Source organism: Odontomachus brunneus, unplaced genomic scaffold (assembly GCF_010583005.1).
Source record: "Odontomachus brunneus isolate Ranch 3 - 2012 unplaced genomic scaffold, Obru_v1 Obru_scaffold_042, whole genome shotgun sequence".
Classification (NCBI taxonomy): domain Eukaryota; kingdom Metazoa; phylum Arthropoda; class Insecta; order Hymenoptera; family Formicidae; genus Odontomachus; species Odontomachus brunneus.
In genome coordinates this window covers 463,371-485,378 of record NW_022639492.1, presented here as the reverse complement: position 1 = coordinate 485,378, position 22,008 = coordinate 463,371, and the positions used below count along the sequence as shown (strand labels likewise).

The 22,008-nt window shown below is 30.8% G+C and overlaps 1 protein-coding gene and 1 long non-coding RNA gene across 5 annotated transcripts; one reads left to right on the top strand and one right to left on the bottom strand.

Annotated features, from left to right (window-relative positions):
- Nucleotides 1–1,387: 1,387 nt before the first annotated feature.
- Nucleotides 1,388–19,062, bottom strand: LOC116844538. 3 transcript variants are annotated; one of them, XR_004378094.1, is made up of 3 exons: nt 18,914–19,062; nt 18,120–18,339; nt 1,388–1,702 (listed from the first exon to the last, which is right to left on the bottom strand). It is a non-coding gene; the product is annotated as an uncharacterized LOC116844538 (long non-coding RNA). The 3 variants fall into 3 exon arrangements; XR_004378095.1 differs by lacking the exon at nt 1,388–1,702 and adding an exon at nt 3,671–4,055; XR_004378093.1 differs by lacking the exon at nt 1,388–1,702 and adding an exon at nt 16,922–17,277.
- Nucleotides 2,997–21,491, top strand: LOC116844537. 2 transcript variants are annotated; one of them, XM_032816177.1, is made up of 35 exons: nt 2,997–3,429; nt 3,657–3,809; nt 3,944–4,215; nt 4,447–4,636; nt 4,782–5,129; nt 5,303–5,473; nt 5,651–5,806; nt 5,895–6,041; nt 6,157–6,281; nt 6,397–6,577; nt 7,018–7,085; nt 7,172–7,379; nt 7,524–7,673; nt 7,773–7,897; nt 8,012–8,192; nt 8,924–8,991; nt 9,077–9,281; nt 9,406–9,555; nt 9,655–9,779; nt 9,877–10,057; nt 10,801–10,868; nt 10,954–11,161; nt 11,296–11,445; nt 11,551–11,675; nt 11,777–11,957; nt 13,112–13,179; nt 13,293–13,491; nt 14,509–14,627; nt 15,403–15,598; nt 16,168–16,470; nt 16,551–16,789; nt 16,915–16,990; nt 18,157–18,698; nt 18,942–19,147; nt 21,133–21,491. In XM_032816177.1, the coding sequence occupies exons 1-34, from the start codon at nt 3,222–3,224 to the stop codon at nt 19,107–19,109; spliced, it is 6,054 nt and encodes a 2,017-aa protein (XP_032672068.1). In that variant the 5' UTR covers nt 2,997–3,221; the 3' UTR covers nt 19,110–19,147; nt 21,133–21,491. The 2 variants fall into 2 exon arrangements, with proteins under 2 accessions (XP_032672068.1, XP_032672067.1); XM_032816176.1 differs by having other exon boundaries at nt 21,130–21,491.
- The last annotated feature ends 517 nt before the right edge of the window (nt 21,492–22,008 follow it).

Below are 22,008 nucleotides of genomic sequence, written 5' to 3'. Positions count from 1 at the left end.
GAATGTAGCTGATGGTCCAAGAAAATTTGTTTTTGATAAATTTTCACAAATTATGTTCTCGCAATGGACCATGGGCTGCGTTGTAAACTACAACAACAAAAAAATGTTCAAATCATTTTGAAGATCAGCGTACACTTAACTGCTAAAAGGTTCGCATACTTTTCATCGAATAAAATTTCAAGGATTCAAGTCAAAACTAAAAACTGCTGACATGTGTATGCATAGTAATCGGTTTTAAATATATAAATATAAAAAATGTTTTTCTTTATTAAATTATATTAATTTATATTAAATTCTTTCTTCCTTAACTTTTACAGATGTCACACTTTGTACTGTCACTTCGGCTCCTGCAAATCCGATTATCGTGAATAAAGTATCTTTCAATTCTGACAGTTTGAAGCGTTGCAACTTCATTCGATAAAGAATGTGAAAATTATTTAGCAATCGAATGTATACAGTGGGTCGCAATACGATTTAGACATAACAAACTTCACAGCGTAGCCGATAGTTCCATGTTCAAAAAACGTATTTTTGAATAATTCGTTCTCTTATTCGACTATTAGCTATGCTTAAGTTCAAGTGTCCAAATCGTTCTGTAACCAAATGTACATCAATTGTTTGAACAATAATTCACTTGTAATGTTGATTAAACTCGCGCAGAATTAATTCGGTAATAGTAATAGTAAATACGGAGTGAAATGTCAAAGTAGAATTTCTTCATACGTCGAATATCAAACTGCAATTGATGTGTACAAGTATTCAACAAAGTTCTCAAATATTTTTCCTTCTTTGCCTGCTCTCAATGGTGATAGACATAAGATATCTCCAATGGTATGGAGTTCACACTTAGCAATGGCGATATTTACGGTAATGTCATTAACTGCCACTTAGTATCTGGAGAGTTGTATGATATAACGATTATCATAAATGAGCCGAATTTGTGTTTTGAGCCAATTATGATTACAAGGAAAATATCGAGGCGTATCGATGTGAAACAGAATATTGGCACATACCTCTTATATAACCTTATAGATCATCTTCGCGGCAATTGCAGCTTTATGGTTTTTCCGAAGGTAGTATATCTATTTGATAGAAAATCTTAATAATACCCATTATGATAAGACAGTTGTTGATATCCGTCAACGTGCAAATATTTTTTAATTAACGTCACTTCTTAACATCACGAATTGAATATTTCAATTAGTATCGGCTCGTTAAAAAACCCTTTAGAAAAAATTAGTATCAACTCGTTTATAAAACCTTTCGTCTCGGTTTTCTGTCTTCTTCCTGGTTCCGGACGTTTTCTATGCAAGGGATAGATGAATGATACCAGAATATTAGCAACAATGAGTAGATAAACAACAATTATCCAATTGTCAAATAATCCGTTCCATTTGGATTTAATCGAGTCATATTTATCTTAAAATTCGAGCCGAATCTCTCGAGTAGTACAAATCAGTTTTGTCTTCGCAATAATGCAGTGTATAATTCTTGGCAGGAAACGCCAGAAGTCGAATGAGCCGCTAGAGTTATAAAACGAGATGGCTTTGTCGCAGAACAATAAAAGATATGTGCACGACGAAAAGGTCATGATATAAAGTTTCAAAGAGGACTCCTCAACTGCGTCCAATAGGCAATCCCTATCGCGGGCAACCACTCCGGAAATAACGTGGAAATAACAGTGAGCCGGGCGACCTGAAATCTTAGCCAAAAACCAAGCATGAGATTTAAACAAAAGAAACTGTTTATTGTTATGTAAACATTTCAGAGTGCTTAAAAACCTATTCTTACCTGTATATTCATTAATTAATATCATTGAGCAAAATTTTGAACTTAGAAAACTACACAAAATCAGTAAGAGAAAATGTTAAATAATTTATTTTCCAATTTCTTAATATACAGTTTTTATTGATATTTTTGCATTAGTAAATGGTGAAACATCACTAAATAAATAAAAAGCTACAAAGAAATATGTAAGAGTTTAACATATCTGGTACAATTTATTCACCTATAACTTAATATTTTTCATGTGTGCGCGCGTTATCGATTCTCTCCACATTTAAACTTCACACCGAAGTAAAAAAAAATGAGATATCATTTTATTCGATAGAATAAAAATGAGGTGCCATTTTATTCGATAAAAACTCGATAGAATGTAACCCATTAACGCTCAAATGTGCTGAAGTTTTACGTTGATTTGAGCCATTCATTTTAATGCGAAAATGAGATCTGTTGTTTATAAAAACTACCATTCATACCAATCTTGATGTCGCCCTATCGAATAGCGTTGAGAAAATTTTAAAAAATTCACAATTTATGCAAAATTTTTACAAAATAAAGTAAAAAACACATGTTTTTAGGTAATTTTTTCTTCTTCCGCTATTTTCTCCATAAAAACGTGTTAGTATCGCTCGGGAAAGTGTTTAAAACGTGTTCCCGATATTTTAACTTATAAAATATGCTATGGGTATTTTTTTTCAACAAACATGGCGATATCAAAATGGCGATCTATTTGAAGCGTTTAATTCGTATTTTCGTTTTTTATCGTTTTCGTATTTTCGTATTTGGTTATCGAAATTGTTTTAGGGCCAATATTATTACAAAATTACATAGCAATTTACACAGTAATTACATAGTAAAATTATGGAGCAACATCGAAATTGGTAGGAATAGTACTCTTTAAAAAAAGCATACCTCATTTCCGTAGTAAAATAAAGGGCTCAAATCGTAACGTAAAATTTTAGCACATTTAAGCGTTAATAAATTAAGACAAAAGCTTCAGTTTCTGATCATCATCAGTTTAGTTCAACGGGTAGATTTGTTATCGCGGTTTCATTAGAAGGAAGTCGAGTTCCTTTTCATCATTCAATGCTGAAACCACCGTTTCTTGATAACAGAAAAAATGTTATACGTAAATAAGATAAAGTGGATCAACAGTAACTTTACTCTGTGGTTTGGTAATTTTGACGTCTTGTGAGTTAAAGTGTGAGGTACGCTTTCGGAGTAGTATAGATTGAGATTCTTGTTAAAGCAGAATATTTAAAGACACTGTGTGCGCGAGAAAATGCTCGTTTGCGAGCTAATTTGACATATAATATTTGAAATGTAGATTTGAAAATTAAGCAAATAGATCATAGCATTTATTCCGTCATTTCTCATTTATTTCGTTTGCTATAAAGATTTCTCCTCTGCAAACGGCAGATGCTACATGTTAAATAACAATGTCAATAATGAATATGTTGATTTTAATTCTCTTTGCAAATCAAGTAAGACATATTTTTGGAGAATTGATCGTATTGCGCGGACCACTCCGTGACGCTAAACATGAAGTGTTATGCATCTCGGAAGATGATGGAGGTGCCTTGAAATGGAACACACGGATAATACTTAATGTTCACAAACCGTTTAGTTCGGAAAAATCTGGAATACGTAAGTTAACAGAACAGATATAAGCACTGAATCAGATCCGCAATAAAGTAAGTAATGTATGTTCATTCATTCTTTGCGACATTTCCTTTTTAATTATTGTCATACATCTACCATAAAATTCACATACTATTGACCATTAAGCGCAGCAAATTCATTCGTAAAATATTCGCTATACCATTGCCTGGTTCGAGAAAGTTTATTCTCAATTTGCTCTCGCATTATTTTAGTATTTCCCAATGCATGTAACTTTAGCAATAATGAGATAGATTGTGAAATGAACGAGAGTTATGGATGTTTAACACGGTGGAACAGAGAACATTGGAAGTTCACACATTCTGCTAGTACACATATGGGTCCTGTTTTCGATAAACGATCGGAAGGTAAAAGTTCCGCTGTTTGAGAAAAAATACAATAATTTCAAATTATAATTACGAAGGGTTAAATTAACCCCTACTGATAAACAGCAAAACAAGAAAGTAGAATAACTTTAAGCAACGTGTATTTAAACTTTTAGCATTCACAGTATTTAAATATGAGCCTCTCTACCGTGATATATATCGTAATAGTACGGGCACAATAGTTGTCTCATTTTCGGTTCGAACGAAAAGGGATGTCCACATATTGATCTGTAACAAAGAATATACAACAGGCTTCTGCTATTGGATTATAATAGGCGGTTGGAACAATACAAAATCTGTCATCCGAAAATGCCCGACAGGAGTGCCGTCAATAGGGGAAAATCTCCAGAAAACCTCGCAATGTGCAATAGAACGTGCCCATTTAAATGTAAGATGTGTAATTTCTCCCTTCTAATTAACCAATCTTGAGTTCTATTTTTAACCAGTTCTCAATCTTATATTAAAGAGAGATAAACTTAAAAATAAATTTGAAAAACATATTTTGCGGGATGACGATTTAAAAATGTAATTCTGAAGAATCTGAAAAAGAGAATCTATATTCCTAAAATATAAGGTAGTAATTAAGGTAGTAATTAAAATTAATTGGTATACAATACAGCATACAGCATTTTATAAAAACGAATGGCGAACTTTTGTTATCATGTGGAATCCTGCGATACGAAATATATCCATTTACGATCCTAATCGATTGATTATGACATACAAAGACACGGAAGAATATGATAAAATGAAATTCTCCAACATATTTCTCAGAAACGACGTATACATGTTAATTCTATATCACAATTGTAAGTACATATCTTAAAGACGTGTGACGGATGGTTGCTAGATATAACCAAATTATAAAAATTTTATTCACAATTTAATCGTAACAAAATTGAAAATATGTAATATAGGAATAAACTAAATTTAAGGCATAAACATTGTCTTCAGATTCTTTTCTCTACACGGATACCCAGGATGCGGTTTTAAGGAGCCCCACGTTTCATCTAATCAATAACGTGACATGTTTGCAACTACTAATTGGTCTTTGCGCAGAGTGCGATGCAGATATAGTGTTGCGCGATTCTGTAACTAATAAAACGATACACATAGTAACGGTAAATGGCTCGTCGGTGACGGCATCGCATGGCTTGCCTATGTGGCAATCTGTTAAAATCGAGAAAGATTCACAAATACCCAATCGAAATGCCATGAGACTCGAAGTGATTCCAAAACTCAGGGTACTCAATATAAATCCGGTATGGGCGATAGCGAATATTCGTGAATGTCCTCCAAAAGGTGTGTATACTTTTAAATTTTTCATTATACGTTATACTTGCAATACTGTTATCGACGGCTATAGCTGATATATATTTGTTATGCATTTAAAAAGGCGAATTTGTGTGCGAGTTTATGTGTGTGATAGTTTTTGTATCTTATATTTTATTCATAAAGTAACTCATTTCCTCTAGGATGCTTTAGAGTAATCGCCGGAAGCGTAGTCAGTGAAACCAGTGTCGATGAAAGAGATGCGATCTCCAAATATGGATATTATTGGCAGAATATAACGTGTCAAAAACTATTTTACAAAGAACAATCTGTAGTGCATCCTTTATGGAAAGCTGAATTAAATATGGAACTAGGTGATCGGAAAATATAATTTTGTTCTTTGTTATATGACTATATGTGTAATCGATATTATGTTAAATTATAAAATTATCAGTATAGAATTCAATGAAACATGAATTTATAAATATAAAATGAAAATATACTGTTACATTTTACTATCCGTTTACATATTTTCTATTATCTTTTTTCAGATGATGCAAATTGTAGTTTCGGATATACTGGACCGAAATGTTTGATCCAATGCAAAACTAATCCAGACAGCAAGCTTGACTGCAAAGGAATCGTTATCTGTAATAAAAACGGATGTACTTGCCCAGCAGGTTATATAGGACATCAATGTGACCAACGTAAGCAATTAACTCTCATCACGTTAATAAACAAAATTCTTTCCATTTTCGGACGATTTTTACATTAACATGATTAATGCGTTAACAGTATGTAGCAAAGGTTTTTACAGCCATAGCTGTAAAAAATGTGGCAAGTGTTTCCAGGATAAACCGTGTCATCGAGAAACTGGAGCATGCCTTGGTGGATGCAAAAATACGGCAAATTATACTTACATACCCCCTTTATGTCAAATAGGTAACAATTACATTTACAAACATGTACTTCACTCCCAAAATCTGTTATCCGAATTTTTATCGCGCTTACCAAATAATCTTAGAAATAAATATTTTATATATTGTTTCTTTTCCAGCCATTGATACTCCGAATAAACTTCAAATCATCTTTAGAAACCAAACAACTATCATAGCAAATGCAGAAATGAAATGGAAAGAAGAATTCAAGGAACAAAAAATTTTTTATTCATTTCGCATTAAAGTAAACGTCATTTAACATTATTCCTATCAATAACCCACGGAGTATCGATAGGTGTATCGATATTTGTTTAAATTGCAAGCAATGAAATAAACTCTTACAGTAATTTTCATTACAGGCCTTGGATGGTAAGTTTATAAATCGACAAATTTGGATCAGAATATTGCAAAATAACGCTCAATTGGTAGCAAAATTTGACCATTTGCTACCTGCTACATTTTATAAAATAATGTGCTCTTTATCTATTGGGCAGACTATAGTAAATAGCACCTGGTTGATTGTCGAGACTTCTTGCGACAGTAAGTCGGATTTTACGTTACTACATTATGTTTTTATATTCGATGTGATTGGAAAATTTGCTGATTGCGTGGATATGTGAAATAAGTTGTGGTTTCTGAATAATCCAAGCACTGAGTTGTATCGAAAATAAGACAATATATATTTGTCTTGTAAACGTGAAATAGTACAGCACACTCTCGAGTCGGTATCGACAAATAGTGCCCCGTAATGAAAAACTTATTTGCACTAACATCCAGCGCACGGATTTTATAAATTTTATCTTAAGTAGATATATACTATCAGAGATTTTTATATAAATTACGTCATTTTATGTGCAAACGTTATAGTTTACGCACTGATTGCATTTATCGATGAAAGTATTGTTCAAACCTGTTTTTATTTCAAAACAATTTTACCTGCAATGTTTAATGTACACTTTATCATTCTTTTAATAATTTAGGGATTCATGACTTTCGTATAATGCCGAATATAACAAACTTAACGATTGATGTGGGAGACAACGAAAACGTAAGTAAATAATAAATAGACTAATGTACACTTCTATTTTGCCGAAAAGAGGATATTAATTAAAATATTTGCTTTTTTCGATATAGAAAACATTGTATTCATGCCCAACAAATTCGTATCGTCTGTTAATCAAACAAACAGATAATCAAAATAGTCATACACAAATGACGAATATTTCTATTACATCTTTTCCATATACAATATCACATTTAACACCAAACACATCTTACATTGTTAAAGTACTGCATGCAAATGATATACTTTTTTATGATACAATCCGCACACTCAAAGCAGGTGAGTTGAAGCAGGTTTTAGCAGGTAAGATTGAATTTTAAACTTTCGTGTAAGCAATTCTTTTATAGCGTACACAATAGTTCATTCAAATGACTTGTTATTAATATACATATTTTTACAAATAACTGCATTTTGACTTTGCAGAATGTAGAAATGGTTTCTATGGCCTTGATTGCAGAAGAAAATGTGGTTCATGTCTGCACGACAAACAGTGCGATCGTGCAAGTGGAGCATGTTCTACAGGATGCAAAAATACGGCAAATTATACTTACATATCTCCTTTGTGTCAAACAGGTAACAACCCTCAATAGCACAATACGCTTATATTGTACTTACTAAACAGATATATAACATTCTTTAAAACAGTTTTCTAACATATCAATTATTTTTTAGGATTTGCTGCTCCAAATGAACTTCAGATTGTATTTAAAAACCAAACTACTATCATAGCTACTGTTCCAGTAAAGTGGGAGGAGGAATATGAAAAAGCTGAAATTTCATATTTATTTGAGATTAAAGTGAACAACATTTAACAACATTTTACAATGTTTCTTTGAATAATCCATAACCACTGAGAATTTGGTTTAATTAGCAAACAATTAAATAAATTATAATGAATATTTTCCTTCCAGATATTGGACGGAAATTCTGTGGATCGACAAGTGTGGAAGAGAATATTTTCAAATACCACCGAATTGATAGGAACATTTAAAAATTTGCAACATGCTACAATTTATCAAATAATGTGCTCTTTATTTATTGAGGAGACAGTGTTAAATAGTGTCTGGGTGAATGTCGAGACTACTTGCGACAGTAAGTCGGATTTGTTTTTATGTTATTACGTTATGTTTTTATATTCCAAAGGATATATAGAACATTCCAAAAATTTGAAGTATTAAAATCATATATTTATATGTTATTATTTAACTACTGTTATTGTTATTGTACATGGAACTTAAAATTATTATTCTATGTAATAGCAGCTACATAAACTTTAGCTTGAACTTTGCGAGGAAGGTCGGAGGAGTATTGTCCGCAAAAATAAAATACATTTAATTATGAGAGAAATAACTCCTGTTAAGAATGTGCGCTTTAAACAGATATCAAAAAGAGATGTAATTGGGAATTTTGAGAGACGTAATGTAAAATTTGAGAGAGATTAAATAACAATAATGATTCTGATTCAGGATCAATTTGACATGGAAAGTTTGATTCACCTTGTATGTTGTGTAACCGGAAAAATAACCGGCGTGTGCGTTTATAACAATCTACCAAATATTATTATTCCTATATGCAAGACTCTTATTTGCACAACACACACTACTATCCAGCATATGGATTTTACAGATTTTAACTTAATTACGCACGTACTTTTAGATATTTTGATATAAAAATATGTTGTATTACGTGTAAACATCATAACTTATGCATTGATTGTATTTATCGATTAATATATTATTTAAATCCATTTTTTTTTAATTTTACTTCCAAAGTTTAATGCATACATATTTAATGTACACTTTATTATTCTTTTAATAATTTAGCGATTCATGACTTTCGTATAACGCCGAATATAACAAACTTAACGATTGACATGGGAAACAACGAAAACGTAAGTAAATAATTAATGGACTGATATACACTTCTAGTTTGCCGAATAGATGATATTAATATAATATTTGATTTTCTCTGTATAGCAAACATTGTATCCATGTCCAACAAATTCGTATCGCCTGCTAATCGAACAAAGAGATGATCAATATCGCTACATACAAACAATGAATACTTCAATTACATCTTTTCCATATACATTACGTTTAACGCCAGGCACATCTTACATTGTTAAAGTACTTCATGCAAATAAAATACTTTTTTATGAAATAATCCGCAAATTAGGAGCAGGTGAGTGTGATTATATTTTAAGCTTTTCGCGTGAGCGATTTTTTTATGAGTAGACACTATATTATTCAAATGACTTGTAATTTATATAGAAATGTTAACAAATAACTGCATTTTGACTTTGCAGAATGTAGAAACGGTATCTATGGCCTTGATTGTACAAGAAAGTGTGGTTCATGTCTGCACGACAAACAGTGCGATCATGTAAGTGGAGCATGTCCTACTGGATGCAAAAATACAGCAAATTATACTTACATATCTCCTTTGTGTCAAACAGGTAACAATTCTAACAGTACGTTTATTCTTATACTGTAATTACTAAATATATATATAACATTCTTTAAAACAGTTTTCTAACATATAACTTATTTTTGAGGTCTTGGTGCGCCAAAAGAACTTCAGATCGTATTTAAGAACCAAACGACTGTCGTAGCCTCTGTTCCAATGAAGTGGGAGGAGGAATATGAAAAAGCTGATATTTCATATTCATTCAATATTAAAGTGAGGAACAACGTTTCTTCGAATAATCCATAACCACTCAGAATTTTGTTTAAAAAGAAAACGGTTAAATAAATTATAATGAATATTTTCCTTCCAGATATTAGACGGAAATTCTGTGGATCGACAAGTGTGGAAGAAAATATTTTCAAATACTACCGAATTGATAGGAACATTTAAAAATTTGCAACATGCTACAATTTATCAAATAATGTGCTCTTTATCTATTGGGCAAACTGTACTAAATGGCACCTGGTTGAATGTGGAAACTACTTGCGACAGTAAGTCGGATTTGTTTTTATGTTACTACATTATGTTTTTTTATATTCGATGGAGTGCGCACAATGTTTTAAACGTTTGAAATATTAAAATCACATATTTATATATTATTATTTATACTACTATTATTGTTATTGTACAAACAACTTGAGATTATTTTCCTGTGTAATAGCAGTTACATAAACTTCAGCTTGAACTTTACGAGAAGGGGTATTATCAACATATATAAAATACTTCTAATAATGAGAAAGTTAAGGCTTGTTATAATAAGAACGTGATAAGAAAGTGCGATTTAAACAGATATCAAAAAGAAGTACACAATTAAGAATTTTTAGAGACAGATTTGATTAAATAATAATAATATTTGTGATTCTGGATCAGTTTGATGTGGATGATTTGATTCACCGCGTATTTTGTGAGACTGGAAAAATACTCCGCACATACGCGTGTCCCATAACAATCGATCAAACATTTATCACAATCTATTAAACATTATTATTTTTCTATTCGAAACATATTCGCACTAACATCTAGCGCACAGATCTTTATAGGCTTTGTTTTAATTAGATACATACCTTCAGTATAGACTTTGACATAGAATACATTATTTTACGTACAAACGTCATAACTTATACATTGATTGTATCGATGAAAATATTATCCAAATCTGTTTTTTTTTGTTTTATCTGCAACCTTTAATGCTTAAATATTTAATGTACACTTTAATATTCTTTTAATAATTTAGCGATTCATGACTTTCGTATAACGCCGAATATAACGAACTTAACGATTGACATGGGAAACAACGGAAACGTGAGTAAATAATTGATAGATTGTTGTACACTTCTAGTTTGTTGAATAGATGATATTAATGCAATATTTGCTTTCCTCTATATAGCAAACATTGTATGTATGCCCAGCAAATTCGTATCGTCTGCTATTCAAACAAACAGACAATGAAAATAATCACATACAAACGATGAATACTTCAATTACATCTTTTCCGTATACATTATCACGTTTAACACCACACACGTCTTACATTGTTTTGATACTCCATAGAAATAAAATACTTTTTTATGAAATAATCCGTACACTGGATGTAGGTGAGTTTGATTGTATTTTAAACTTTTCGATTATTTTAAACTGAGCGATTCTTTTATGAGTAGACTCTACATGAATTAAATGACTTGTAAGTAATATACAGATTTTTACAAATAACTGCATTTCGACTTTACAGAATGTAGAAACGGTTTTTATGGTCTTGATTGCAGAAGTAAATGTGGCTCATGTTTGCACGATAAACAGTGTGATCGTGCAAGTGGAGCATGCCTTATAGGGTGTAAAAATAAGGCCAATTACATTTACATATCTCCTTTATGTCAAACAGGTAACAATCCTCAATAATACAATACGTTTATTCTTATATTGTAATTATTAAATAGATATATAACATTCTTTAAAACAGTTTTCTAACATATAACTTATTTTTGAGGTCTTGGTGCGCCAAATGAACTTCATATCGTATTTAAGAACCAAACGACTGTCGTAGCCTCTGTTCCAATGAAGTGGGAGGAGGAATATGAAAAAGCTGATATTTCATATTCATTCGAAATTAAAGTGAACATTCAACAATACTTCTTAGAATAATCCATAACCACTAAGAATTTTGTTTAAAAAGCAAGCGATTAAATAAATTATAATGAATATTTTTCTTCCAGACATTGGACGGAATTTCCGTGGATCGACAAGTGTGGAAAAGAGTATTTTCAAATACTACTGAATTGATAGGAAAATTTGAAAATTTGCAACCTGCTACAATTTATCAAATTATGGGTTTATTATTTATTGAAGAGGAGGTAATAAGGGGTACCTCTATGAATGTTAAAACCACTTGCGTTCGTAAGTTAGATTTCTTTTTCCATTTTCATATTGTTTTTGCATTAATTACAACGCATTTAATGTTTCAAATTGAGATTATTATGAACATATTAACATTTTATTATTACACAATTTGGAAGTTAAAATACGTCTTATAAGAGATAAGTTCAGGCACAAGTGTTTTAGTGCAGTTCAAACTAACAAAAACATTAGTGGATGTCTTTCATAGATTGCGGGATGAAATTTGTTAATAGAGCATACACACACATAAAGTAATTATACGCGTTTTGGTCTAATTCGCACAGACCCTCCTCAGTGGTGGATTAAAATAGTCAAAAAGAGATAGACATTGGCCAAAAGTCAAAAGCGTGCGGAAAACGCAGAGAAAAGAAAAAAAGAAAGAGAAATCGTCGCGGAAAACGGAGGATACGCACATATGTGAAGCCAATTAATAACATGTTTAAACTTCAAAAACACTCCTTAAAGATACAGCGACCAGTATTGGAATGAGTCCATGCAAGTGACCCTGTCACAACTTCCGTCACTCGCAAGTGCACTTAGTAGTATTCTGCGGTAGTTTTGTCTATAATACGAATACTATAATAAGAAGAGTAAAGGGAATACCAATCTGAAGATAGAACTAATTTCGTGAAGCATATACCTGCGAATACTGCCTGCAGCAGTATAGATAATATGTTTATCTATACGTCGCTGAAGAGAAACAACAAGCTAATAGTGATGATAAATCAGAAACAAAACCTACACGCATCTAAACAACGCGTTATAACCACTACTAAGGTTTTCTGCATTATTTTACGAATTAAAGCTTTGCTTTTAATTTAATGGAAATCATTTCAGCAACAGATCTGTGCCTGAACTTTTATAGGCCCTATTTTAACATCTGATTGGTTTCAAAAGAGTTCTATCTCGATTTTATAATTTTTACACAATTTGGAAATATAATTCAGCATAGTAGCTGCACAAGCATCTTACTGGAAACATCAAAGTTAAAATGTGTGCAAGTGTAGGGTATTTCCTTATATCTAGGAAGGTTATAACACATGCGCTTACAATATTCCAGTTCTCGATTAAAAAATTTGTTGAAGCTTTTTCTCTTTTTTATCAATTGCAATCTTTTATGCATTAAGTATATTATAATTTTGTTAACATATTAGCGGTTAAAGATTTCCATATAACACCGAATGAGACAAGCTTAACCATTGACACGGAAAACGGAGAAAATGTAAGTGTGTATTTAGTACCCTTTCTCGTCTCTCTTTAATAGTTATATATCTTAAATAATTTGCATAAAGACGAATGTATTATGTCAATTTAATATTGGCTTTCTTGTCGTAGAGTTTGTATTCCTGCTCGACAAATTCGTATCGTCTGCTATTCCAACAAGCAGATAGCCAGAATGACCAAATGATTAATACATCATTAACATCCTTCCCATATACATTATCACATTTAACACCATACACGTGTTATAATATTGTTATATTTCATGAAAATGAGAAATTGTTTGCTGGAGAATTCTGCACGCTCGAAGGAGGTGAGTTTGATTGTGGGTTCATATGTTTAGAAAAATCTAGTTTGCGTAGGATAAACTCGTATATTATGGCCATACCGGCAAGATGGCCATAAGCTGTAATTTCCATAATAATTGCAAACATTGCGTTTGTATAATCAGTCACAAAAATAATCAATATTTATCGTAGTGTATGTGAGTACATTTTTCGAAATAGCAAAATTATGAATATTATACTATATTTCTATTTTCGACTACCTGTAAAATTTCTCATATGTCTACTAAACCTTGCTGTAACGTCGAATAAATCACAGGTATTAAGCTATCGCAATCAACGTTAGATACAATGTAAATTGTAATATAACATGCATTTTTATTTTCGTTTTTTCTATTTGTTTATAAGTTTTGTTGTAACCGTCTTTCACTCATATTTTGGGTAAGATGGACCACTATCATTTTAACATTTATAAAACAAACGTCGCTACATATTTCAAAAATTACTTTTAATATTACGGTAATTAAATCTTATATGCAATATGTTTTGATCAAAAATTAAATTTGGAATTTAAATTTTGTATTAGAGGTTTCCATTTTTTTGTGTATTGTATTTTTCACAAATAATACGTATTAAATGTCCTATACTAAAGTGAATATTTCAAATTGTTTTCTTCATTATTTTATAAATTAATAAGTACAGAATCTTGAACATAAAATATGTATAGGTCATCTATTCCTTATGGCCATCTTATCTTAAACATTTAGGTAAAATGGCCAATGCTCATGTTTTGATATTTTAGTAATAAATAATTTTACTAAAGTATTTTCCTTTTAACTCTGGTGGTATTATGTACTGTAGGCTTCAATAAAGTAAACATGTAAATCAGAGTGTGTCAAACGCTATTAAGAAATAACAATAAGAAATGTATTTCTTTCATTTAAAAAAAGTATGGCCATTTTATCAGAGTTTACCCTATATACGTTAATTAACTCACATTACGAGCGTGTACTTTGTAAATAATATATATTTATAAATATTTAAAGTTCCATCGGAAGTGAGAAATCTTGTAGCGATTTCGACTTCAAGTTCGCGAGTCAAACTGACTTGGACTTCTCCCCAGAAACCAAACGGAGTAATAACTAAATACATGATTTTCTTGAAGGTATGCTAACATCATTCAGCAATTATAATTTATTAATTAACGAAAAATCAAATATTAGTCAATGCTTATATGGAAATCGACGGTAATCAATCTTCTATGGTTTCAAAATTATTTCAATAAAACAACGATTACTAAAAAGTTTAGTAAAGAGAATAATTTCCTTGATATATGATACGTTTATTTCATGATCAAATTTAAAAAGAAAAAGTTGATTTAATTATTGTTAGGTAATGGGATAATTAAATTAATTGAAACATACAAGTCAAAATATTTCAAAAATCATCAAGCAAAGCATTTTAACGTAAAATAACGTAAAATTTTCCTGCCACTTATTTACACGGTAAAAATATTTAGTACTTTAGTAGATTTTGATCGTGTAGAAATTTTTGTTTGAATTTTCAATGTATCTGTGTGTTTTAATTTAGCATATTGTCGTTATGTTATTTTTTGCATTTAGTTCATATATATACTATTTTTAAATGTTAAAACACATTTCTTTCAAGTATTAAAATAACACACTCTAAGTACACGCTTTAAGTGTTAAAATAATACAATATATATGTAACAAATTTTTTTTTAACATATTTTATGTATAAAGTGTATAAATAGATTGTATTATTTGTTAACATATTATCCTTGTATAATACTAAAACAAAAAAATGTATAAACTAGAATGTATAAACTGAGACATGTAAAATGTATTAAATTGAACACAAAATTTTTTACTGTGTAATAGTTTCTGATACTCTAAGCGACCGTTTTCTATTAATTTCAGATAGAAGAATATTTTGGATGTCGAGATTATAAATTGCACACAACGATTAACCATATTATTACGAGAACGATAAATACAACATTAATTACGATTTCAGAATTACATCCATATGCAAAATTTGATGTACAAGTTGTAGCACACAATTCAAGATATTACAGCAAATCAGCAAAGGCGACATTTCACACTGTGGCAACGGGTATGTAATACTAGCCGTTACACTATCATTTATTAGATAGTTATTATCTTTTTAATAATTTTTTCGTTAATCTGTAATAAAGCACACAAATTCATAATTAATTTTGAAATATAAGTTATTAAGAAGATTATGACACAAAATGTTTCTTTCTGTTCTTTCTGTGTAATCATAAAAGTATTTCTCCAGTATTATAGTAGTTAATTAATATTATAGTATAATTAATTTTAATATTTTTAACTAGTTTTATATAGAGTATTTAATTGAAAAACTATATACCTTGGAAAAACGAAAATATTATGTTGTTAATGCATGTACAGTGGGTTGCAAAACTTTTTAGGCACAATAAAGTTAGAGGTCACGAAACTGTCATGAAAGTTATTATCGACGAACTTTCTTACTTAATAATTATATAATTAATGTCGTCATTACTGGACAAACCCATCAATAATGGCTATCAATTTTGACAATTTGGTGAATTTTCAACTTCTTTATTGTGTTTAACTCATTTTGCAACCTGTTGCATATATACAGGCTCATGACGTTACATACAACAACCAACAATTTTACAGAGGTACCAGCAGTTACGTTTTCTCAATTGAGAATGCAAGATTGGATATTATCGTGGAAACCTCCTGAAAACTGCACGACGATTTTGGGGCCACTAAAAGTCACTAGAGTCGAAATACGGGGAATTAGTGACGCCGTTAAAAATTTCTATGTGATCAAAAATACCTCACGCAACTATTTGGATATGCATGAGCTATTATACGGTGCTGAACGATATGTTGTGAAAATTTTCGCTCTGAGAGACTACGGGCACCAAGTAAATTCCTCCGCTTATAAAGAATATGAGTTCGAAACACCGTCTAAAGGTGAAACTTGATATAAAATCTATGTGTCATATTTCATATTATATTTTTTTATAATTACAACATAATTTTTAAAATTATAGCACCGCCTAAAGTAATTAATCTGGACGTCGTGGAAGTTGATAATAACCAAATGATACACTTAAGATGGCAAAGTCCATCTCTACCTACCAACGGAAAATTGAACAATTACTTTGTCCGCTTATGTGATAAAAACACAACGGACTGTGTCCAGATATATGTTCAGCTAAATGAGACCTGCGACTTATGGGACAACTATATATGTAAAACTGTTCAAGGAACAAATAATCAACAAATTTATGTAAGCAAATGTCACTTTCGTTATTTGAAGCAATTATAATCACAACGATATAAATATTACACGAGAGAGAAAATCAGTTAGAAGACATATTGAAAATCTATAAAATGTAAAACATGTTTTTATAGGTTGTAGCCTATAATAAGGATGTCTCTCAACCAAGTCCTTTTGCTTTCGTCACAAAGGAAATGCTCAGTAATACAAGTAAGGCCATATGTTCTCTAATTACGGTAAACAACGTGTTGAAAATTCTACATGATCTAAATAATTGATTAAGTAGCTATTTAATCCACCATCCATGCTATTTAATCCATCCATGTATAATAAAAGGCTAGTAAAGCTAACGAATCAATATATGGAAGTGTTTCTGATCAATTTTGGCTGGCTGTAGATCTATAGAGTCGTTCGTGTACTTAACAATCATCTAAAAGTCTACTTTTTCTACATTTTTCCTTGCATATCATCTAAAATTTACCAATCCTGGCAATCATCTAAAATTATATTTATTCTTTACAATCATCTAAAAATCTACTTAAAATTCTTTCTAGCATATACAAGGGTTGAAAAAACTATTAGAGAGTAAACTTGTTCAAAATTGAATGTTTGGGAATACCTTAGTAGCCATGAAGTATATAAAGCAATGTATTTTTAACAGTTTTAAAGCACTTGATGCTCTTTCTCTGTCTCTGAACTAAAATTTTCTAAAATGATGTATCTTTAACATATCTTTCTCTAATTCTCACATAATATTCCTCTTTTCTTTAATTTAAATGCAATATCGTTAGTTATATTATATGAAAATTTTATGCAAGACATTTTATTTTAGACACAGTTTTTAAATTTTAACTCTAGATCAATTTTATCAAGTTCCTTCGAATGGTTTTATCAATTCCTGAAAAGAACACTTAAAGAACATGTCTCTTTTAGATGCAATATACCCAGTGTCCGAATTTAAATCTAGGGACAATCTTATGCACACACACACACATACACACACACATACGTAGAAAACTTCAAACTAAAGAGAAAAGTTCTCTATTATTTTTTAAACGAGCACGATTATTGTAATATTAATTAAAGAAAATATATTTTTATACACGAAAAAGATGCATTGAAATTACATATTACTGTAAAATAAATATATAACCCAGCGAGAAATAGTTCGTTTACCGACGTCAAATCGATATTGAAAAGTTAAAATCGTTTCGATATCAATCGACGAGTCAATTCTTACAGTGAAATTAATAAGTAAAGATCATGCACATGAGTAAATAAACATACAGCAAGTAAATAAAATATGTAGACACATAAAATAAATGTAATAACTAATTACTGTTTTGACTTGGGTGTACAGCTTGATCACTTTTTAGAGCTCGACGTACCACGCAATTTTACTCTCACGACTCGTGACCACGGTATAGTCGACATTCAATGGCTTCATCCTTGGAGGACAGGTGGTCATCTACAGTGCTTTCGCATCAAAGTGGAAGAAATTTCGTCAAATCTCAGAAATCGAGTGTTTCCATCATCCAAGATCGCGATACACGAATATTCTGTGATAAATTATATGCGTGAATATAGTAAGCGGTTATATCTGTCACCGTCAACAAAATATATTATTTCTATTCAAGCAGTGACGATGACGAACGTGTCCAGTAACACGACTTTCTTAGAAGTTAGAACGTCTTCAAGCATAGATTTGGATGGCAATTTGATCTTAGTGCAGGCGCCTCGTTCAACAATATTAATGTATACACCGAAAGTTTTGAATGATACATTTGATAGTATGTCCCATATTGTAATAAAGGGACCTAATCTCTGTGAGCAATATACAAAGCTGCCCAAGAATCTACTGGTACAGGCAGACAAGAATATAAGCGGTGATCATGTTTGGCAAGTTGCTAAGATTCCGGTATGTACAATTTGAATACTAAACTTTCGCTCTAATTATATAATTTATACAATCTCTATGGATGATTGTATTATGGTTGTGTCATATGTGTGTGTTATGAGTATTTATAGTATAAATGCAAAACATAATAATGTTAAAATCCTTTGCTCATGAGAAACATAACTAAAATATACACTGAAATGATCAAATATATTCAATATAAAAACTAATTTTACCTTATCTATTGCGTTTACTTGTTAACAGACTAATAAGCTGGCCGGTGACGTATTCACGATTGACGGTCCTGCGAATTTTACGAATTGTCCACTAAAGCATGGAGAGTTATATGAAATAATATTTATAATAACAGAGAGCGACGTTTCTGGTGAACGGGTCGTATTTACGAGTGGAACGTCGATTCATCTGGATTGACAATGGATCTACGTGGATGGATTTACCGCAAGTGTTTCGTGAGTAGATTTAAGGATTCTTAACATCAAAGTGTAAATTATATTAATGATGTAATCATTCGAGCACGAAAGAATTTCGCTCGCCGCGCGTGTGAAAAAATAATATAAAGGAATATAAAAAATATAATCAAATATATATGTAGGATTGGATAAGTTAATTTTGGTTTTTAACTAAGTTAAGTTAAAAGTTTGTTCGCTATAAATTATTTGAGTTTATGTTAAAAGTTATTCAAATAAAATGTTAACTCAGGTAAAAGTTAAAAAGTTAAAAAAATTTTGAAATTACTTACGGCAAACTTAATTATCTAAAACTATATATGTATTTTTTAATTTCATAATTAGTCTTTAAATTTAGCTTAAATTTATGTAAAATAATGAAAGTATATTCTTATTTAAAAAAAATATTTTTTTTTAAATAATAATTTATACAATAACCTACATATCGCAAAAGAATAATGGGGCTCATGCAATAAGTTAGGGTGTGTCCATGGTATATATTTTCCACATAACGCATATCACATAACCAATCATCTTTCTATACTTTTAGAAGTTCCAACAGAAATACCAAACGTGGTAATTCATTATTTACATGATATGTGGAAAATATGTGCTATGAGATTTCGCCCTTATAGCACAAATCTCTAAAAGACTTCTTAAAGTGTTCCAAAAGAGTTCCCAAGTCCGCAAGAACATTTTTAGAATTCTTTAAAAAGTATTCTTTTAAAGATTTGTGCTATATGATTAGCTTTCGCAGACCAGCGTGATAAGCAATACAATACGTAATATGCTACGCGTGATATCCAATGAACGTACTGCTTTTCCGATAGAGTTGCACGCTCATTGGGTATCACACGTCGCGTGTCGCAAATTGTTTTGCGCATTGAGCTGGCTGCAAGAGCCATTAGAACGAGATCAATGATTTTTTTGGCTACACTGCTGAACTGGTGCAATAAGTTAGAATGAGACAAGTATATTTTGTCTGAATTACTTACTTACTAGGCTAGAAACACATAGAAAAATTTAAACAGTAATACGTAAGCAGTAAACAAATTGAGCAATCGCAGTTGATTACTTTAGACCGTAAAGAGAATAGTCGATTGTGATTGGTTAATTTCTTTACTGTTTACGTCTTATTGCTTAAGTTTTTCTATGTGCCATTAGCTTTAGTCCCGATGTACAACAGGTGTAATAAGCTTTGAGTCGTAAGAAATTGACTAATCACAGTTAACTTATAGAAGAATAATTAATTATGATTGATCAATTTCTCTTACAGCTTAAAGCTTACTACTCCTATTATGGCTGCGTTCCAAAATTCACTGCCAGTTCTGAAAATTTGTAGTTTCATGTATACTATAGAATTTCAATATTGGCAGTGAAATTTGGAACGCTGCCTATAAATTGAATCTTACAGTGTTGGAAGTTTCATTCTATTTTTCTTTGGCATGAACAATAAAGATAAAATGCTTATAGTGTAGTAATTGTGAATTGAACCACAACCATATTCAGATCGTTTATTAAAAATTATCTTCATTTTCAGATGCTTCGTAGCCAATGAAACAATCCGTTCAGCATCTAAAAATTAATTTGAAACGATCATAAATATAAGATTTGGTTATGAATATTGTTCTTATATATCTGTCTGTTAAAGTGGCCGATAATTTTTACGCAACTTTAATATTGATGAAATAAATTAATTTAACTATAAAAAGTAAAAAAGTAAAAGTTAATGCGTAAAAATTAATTAAGTTTAAGTAAAAAATTAACTTATTTGAGCTTAACTAAGTTGAGTTAAAAGTTACCAATTTTTTAACTTTTAATTTAACTTTTAACTTTTTTAAAAGTTACTACCCAACTCTACATATATATATATATATATATATATATATATATATATATATATATACTCGCATACACATGTATATACATACGCATTTTATGTTTCATATTTTTTATATATTCTACACGTTTATATTTATTTACAGTAGACTTACAAGCTGACTGATGCTATTCATTTTGATTGATGATAATCATCTCACGAGCTATTCTTCACAAAAGAGCTATAATAAAATGAAATATTTACTATTAGAAAGGGGTCTGGCAAACAGAAACGATATATTCATGAGAAGAACATTGATCTACTTTGGTGATGCTTTAGTTAGATGTTGTAAGGTATGAATCGTCTCTCTCTCTCTCTCTCTCTTTCTTCTTCTGCCCTTCTCTTTCCGCATCATATCACACCATATAATTATTATTATTATTAATTAGCAGTTAATTACTGCATATATAAATATTCTGTTTGCTTGTATAGTATTGTATTCATCGTAATAAACATTATAACACATAATATTCAATTTTGTTGGTCTCTTATTGTTTGATTACAGTGAAACTTTTCTGAAGGTTCATACTTGTATTAGTGAATATGTTCGATTGGCTGACTCGGATTCGGATTCGATGCTTCAAATGTTCAGTTGTTCGTGTTATATTAGAAAATCTAAACCCACAGATATAAATCGAATTTGAAGCGTTACATTTTCCCGCTATCCAAATAATCGGATATCCGGATGATGTCAGTTTTGTATAAATATCGACCCTTAATATCCACCTGTCATTGACATCTATAATGTTATAACAAGTCTCGACTAGTTCCACGTTCTCATAATTGATGGACTTTTATTAATTATTTATAACTCTGTAATATTAATTGGTTTTTCATAGACTGTCAAATTCAAGTTTCTCAACTGTTTGTTTCGATTATTGCTTCTCGCAATGCGAGAATACACACACACACACACACACATACTGGATGTCTCAGACCTCCATGATAACTCTTTGTGAGAACGGATTAAGGTAAGTAAGAAAGT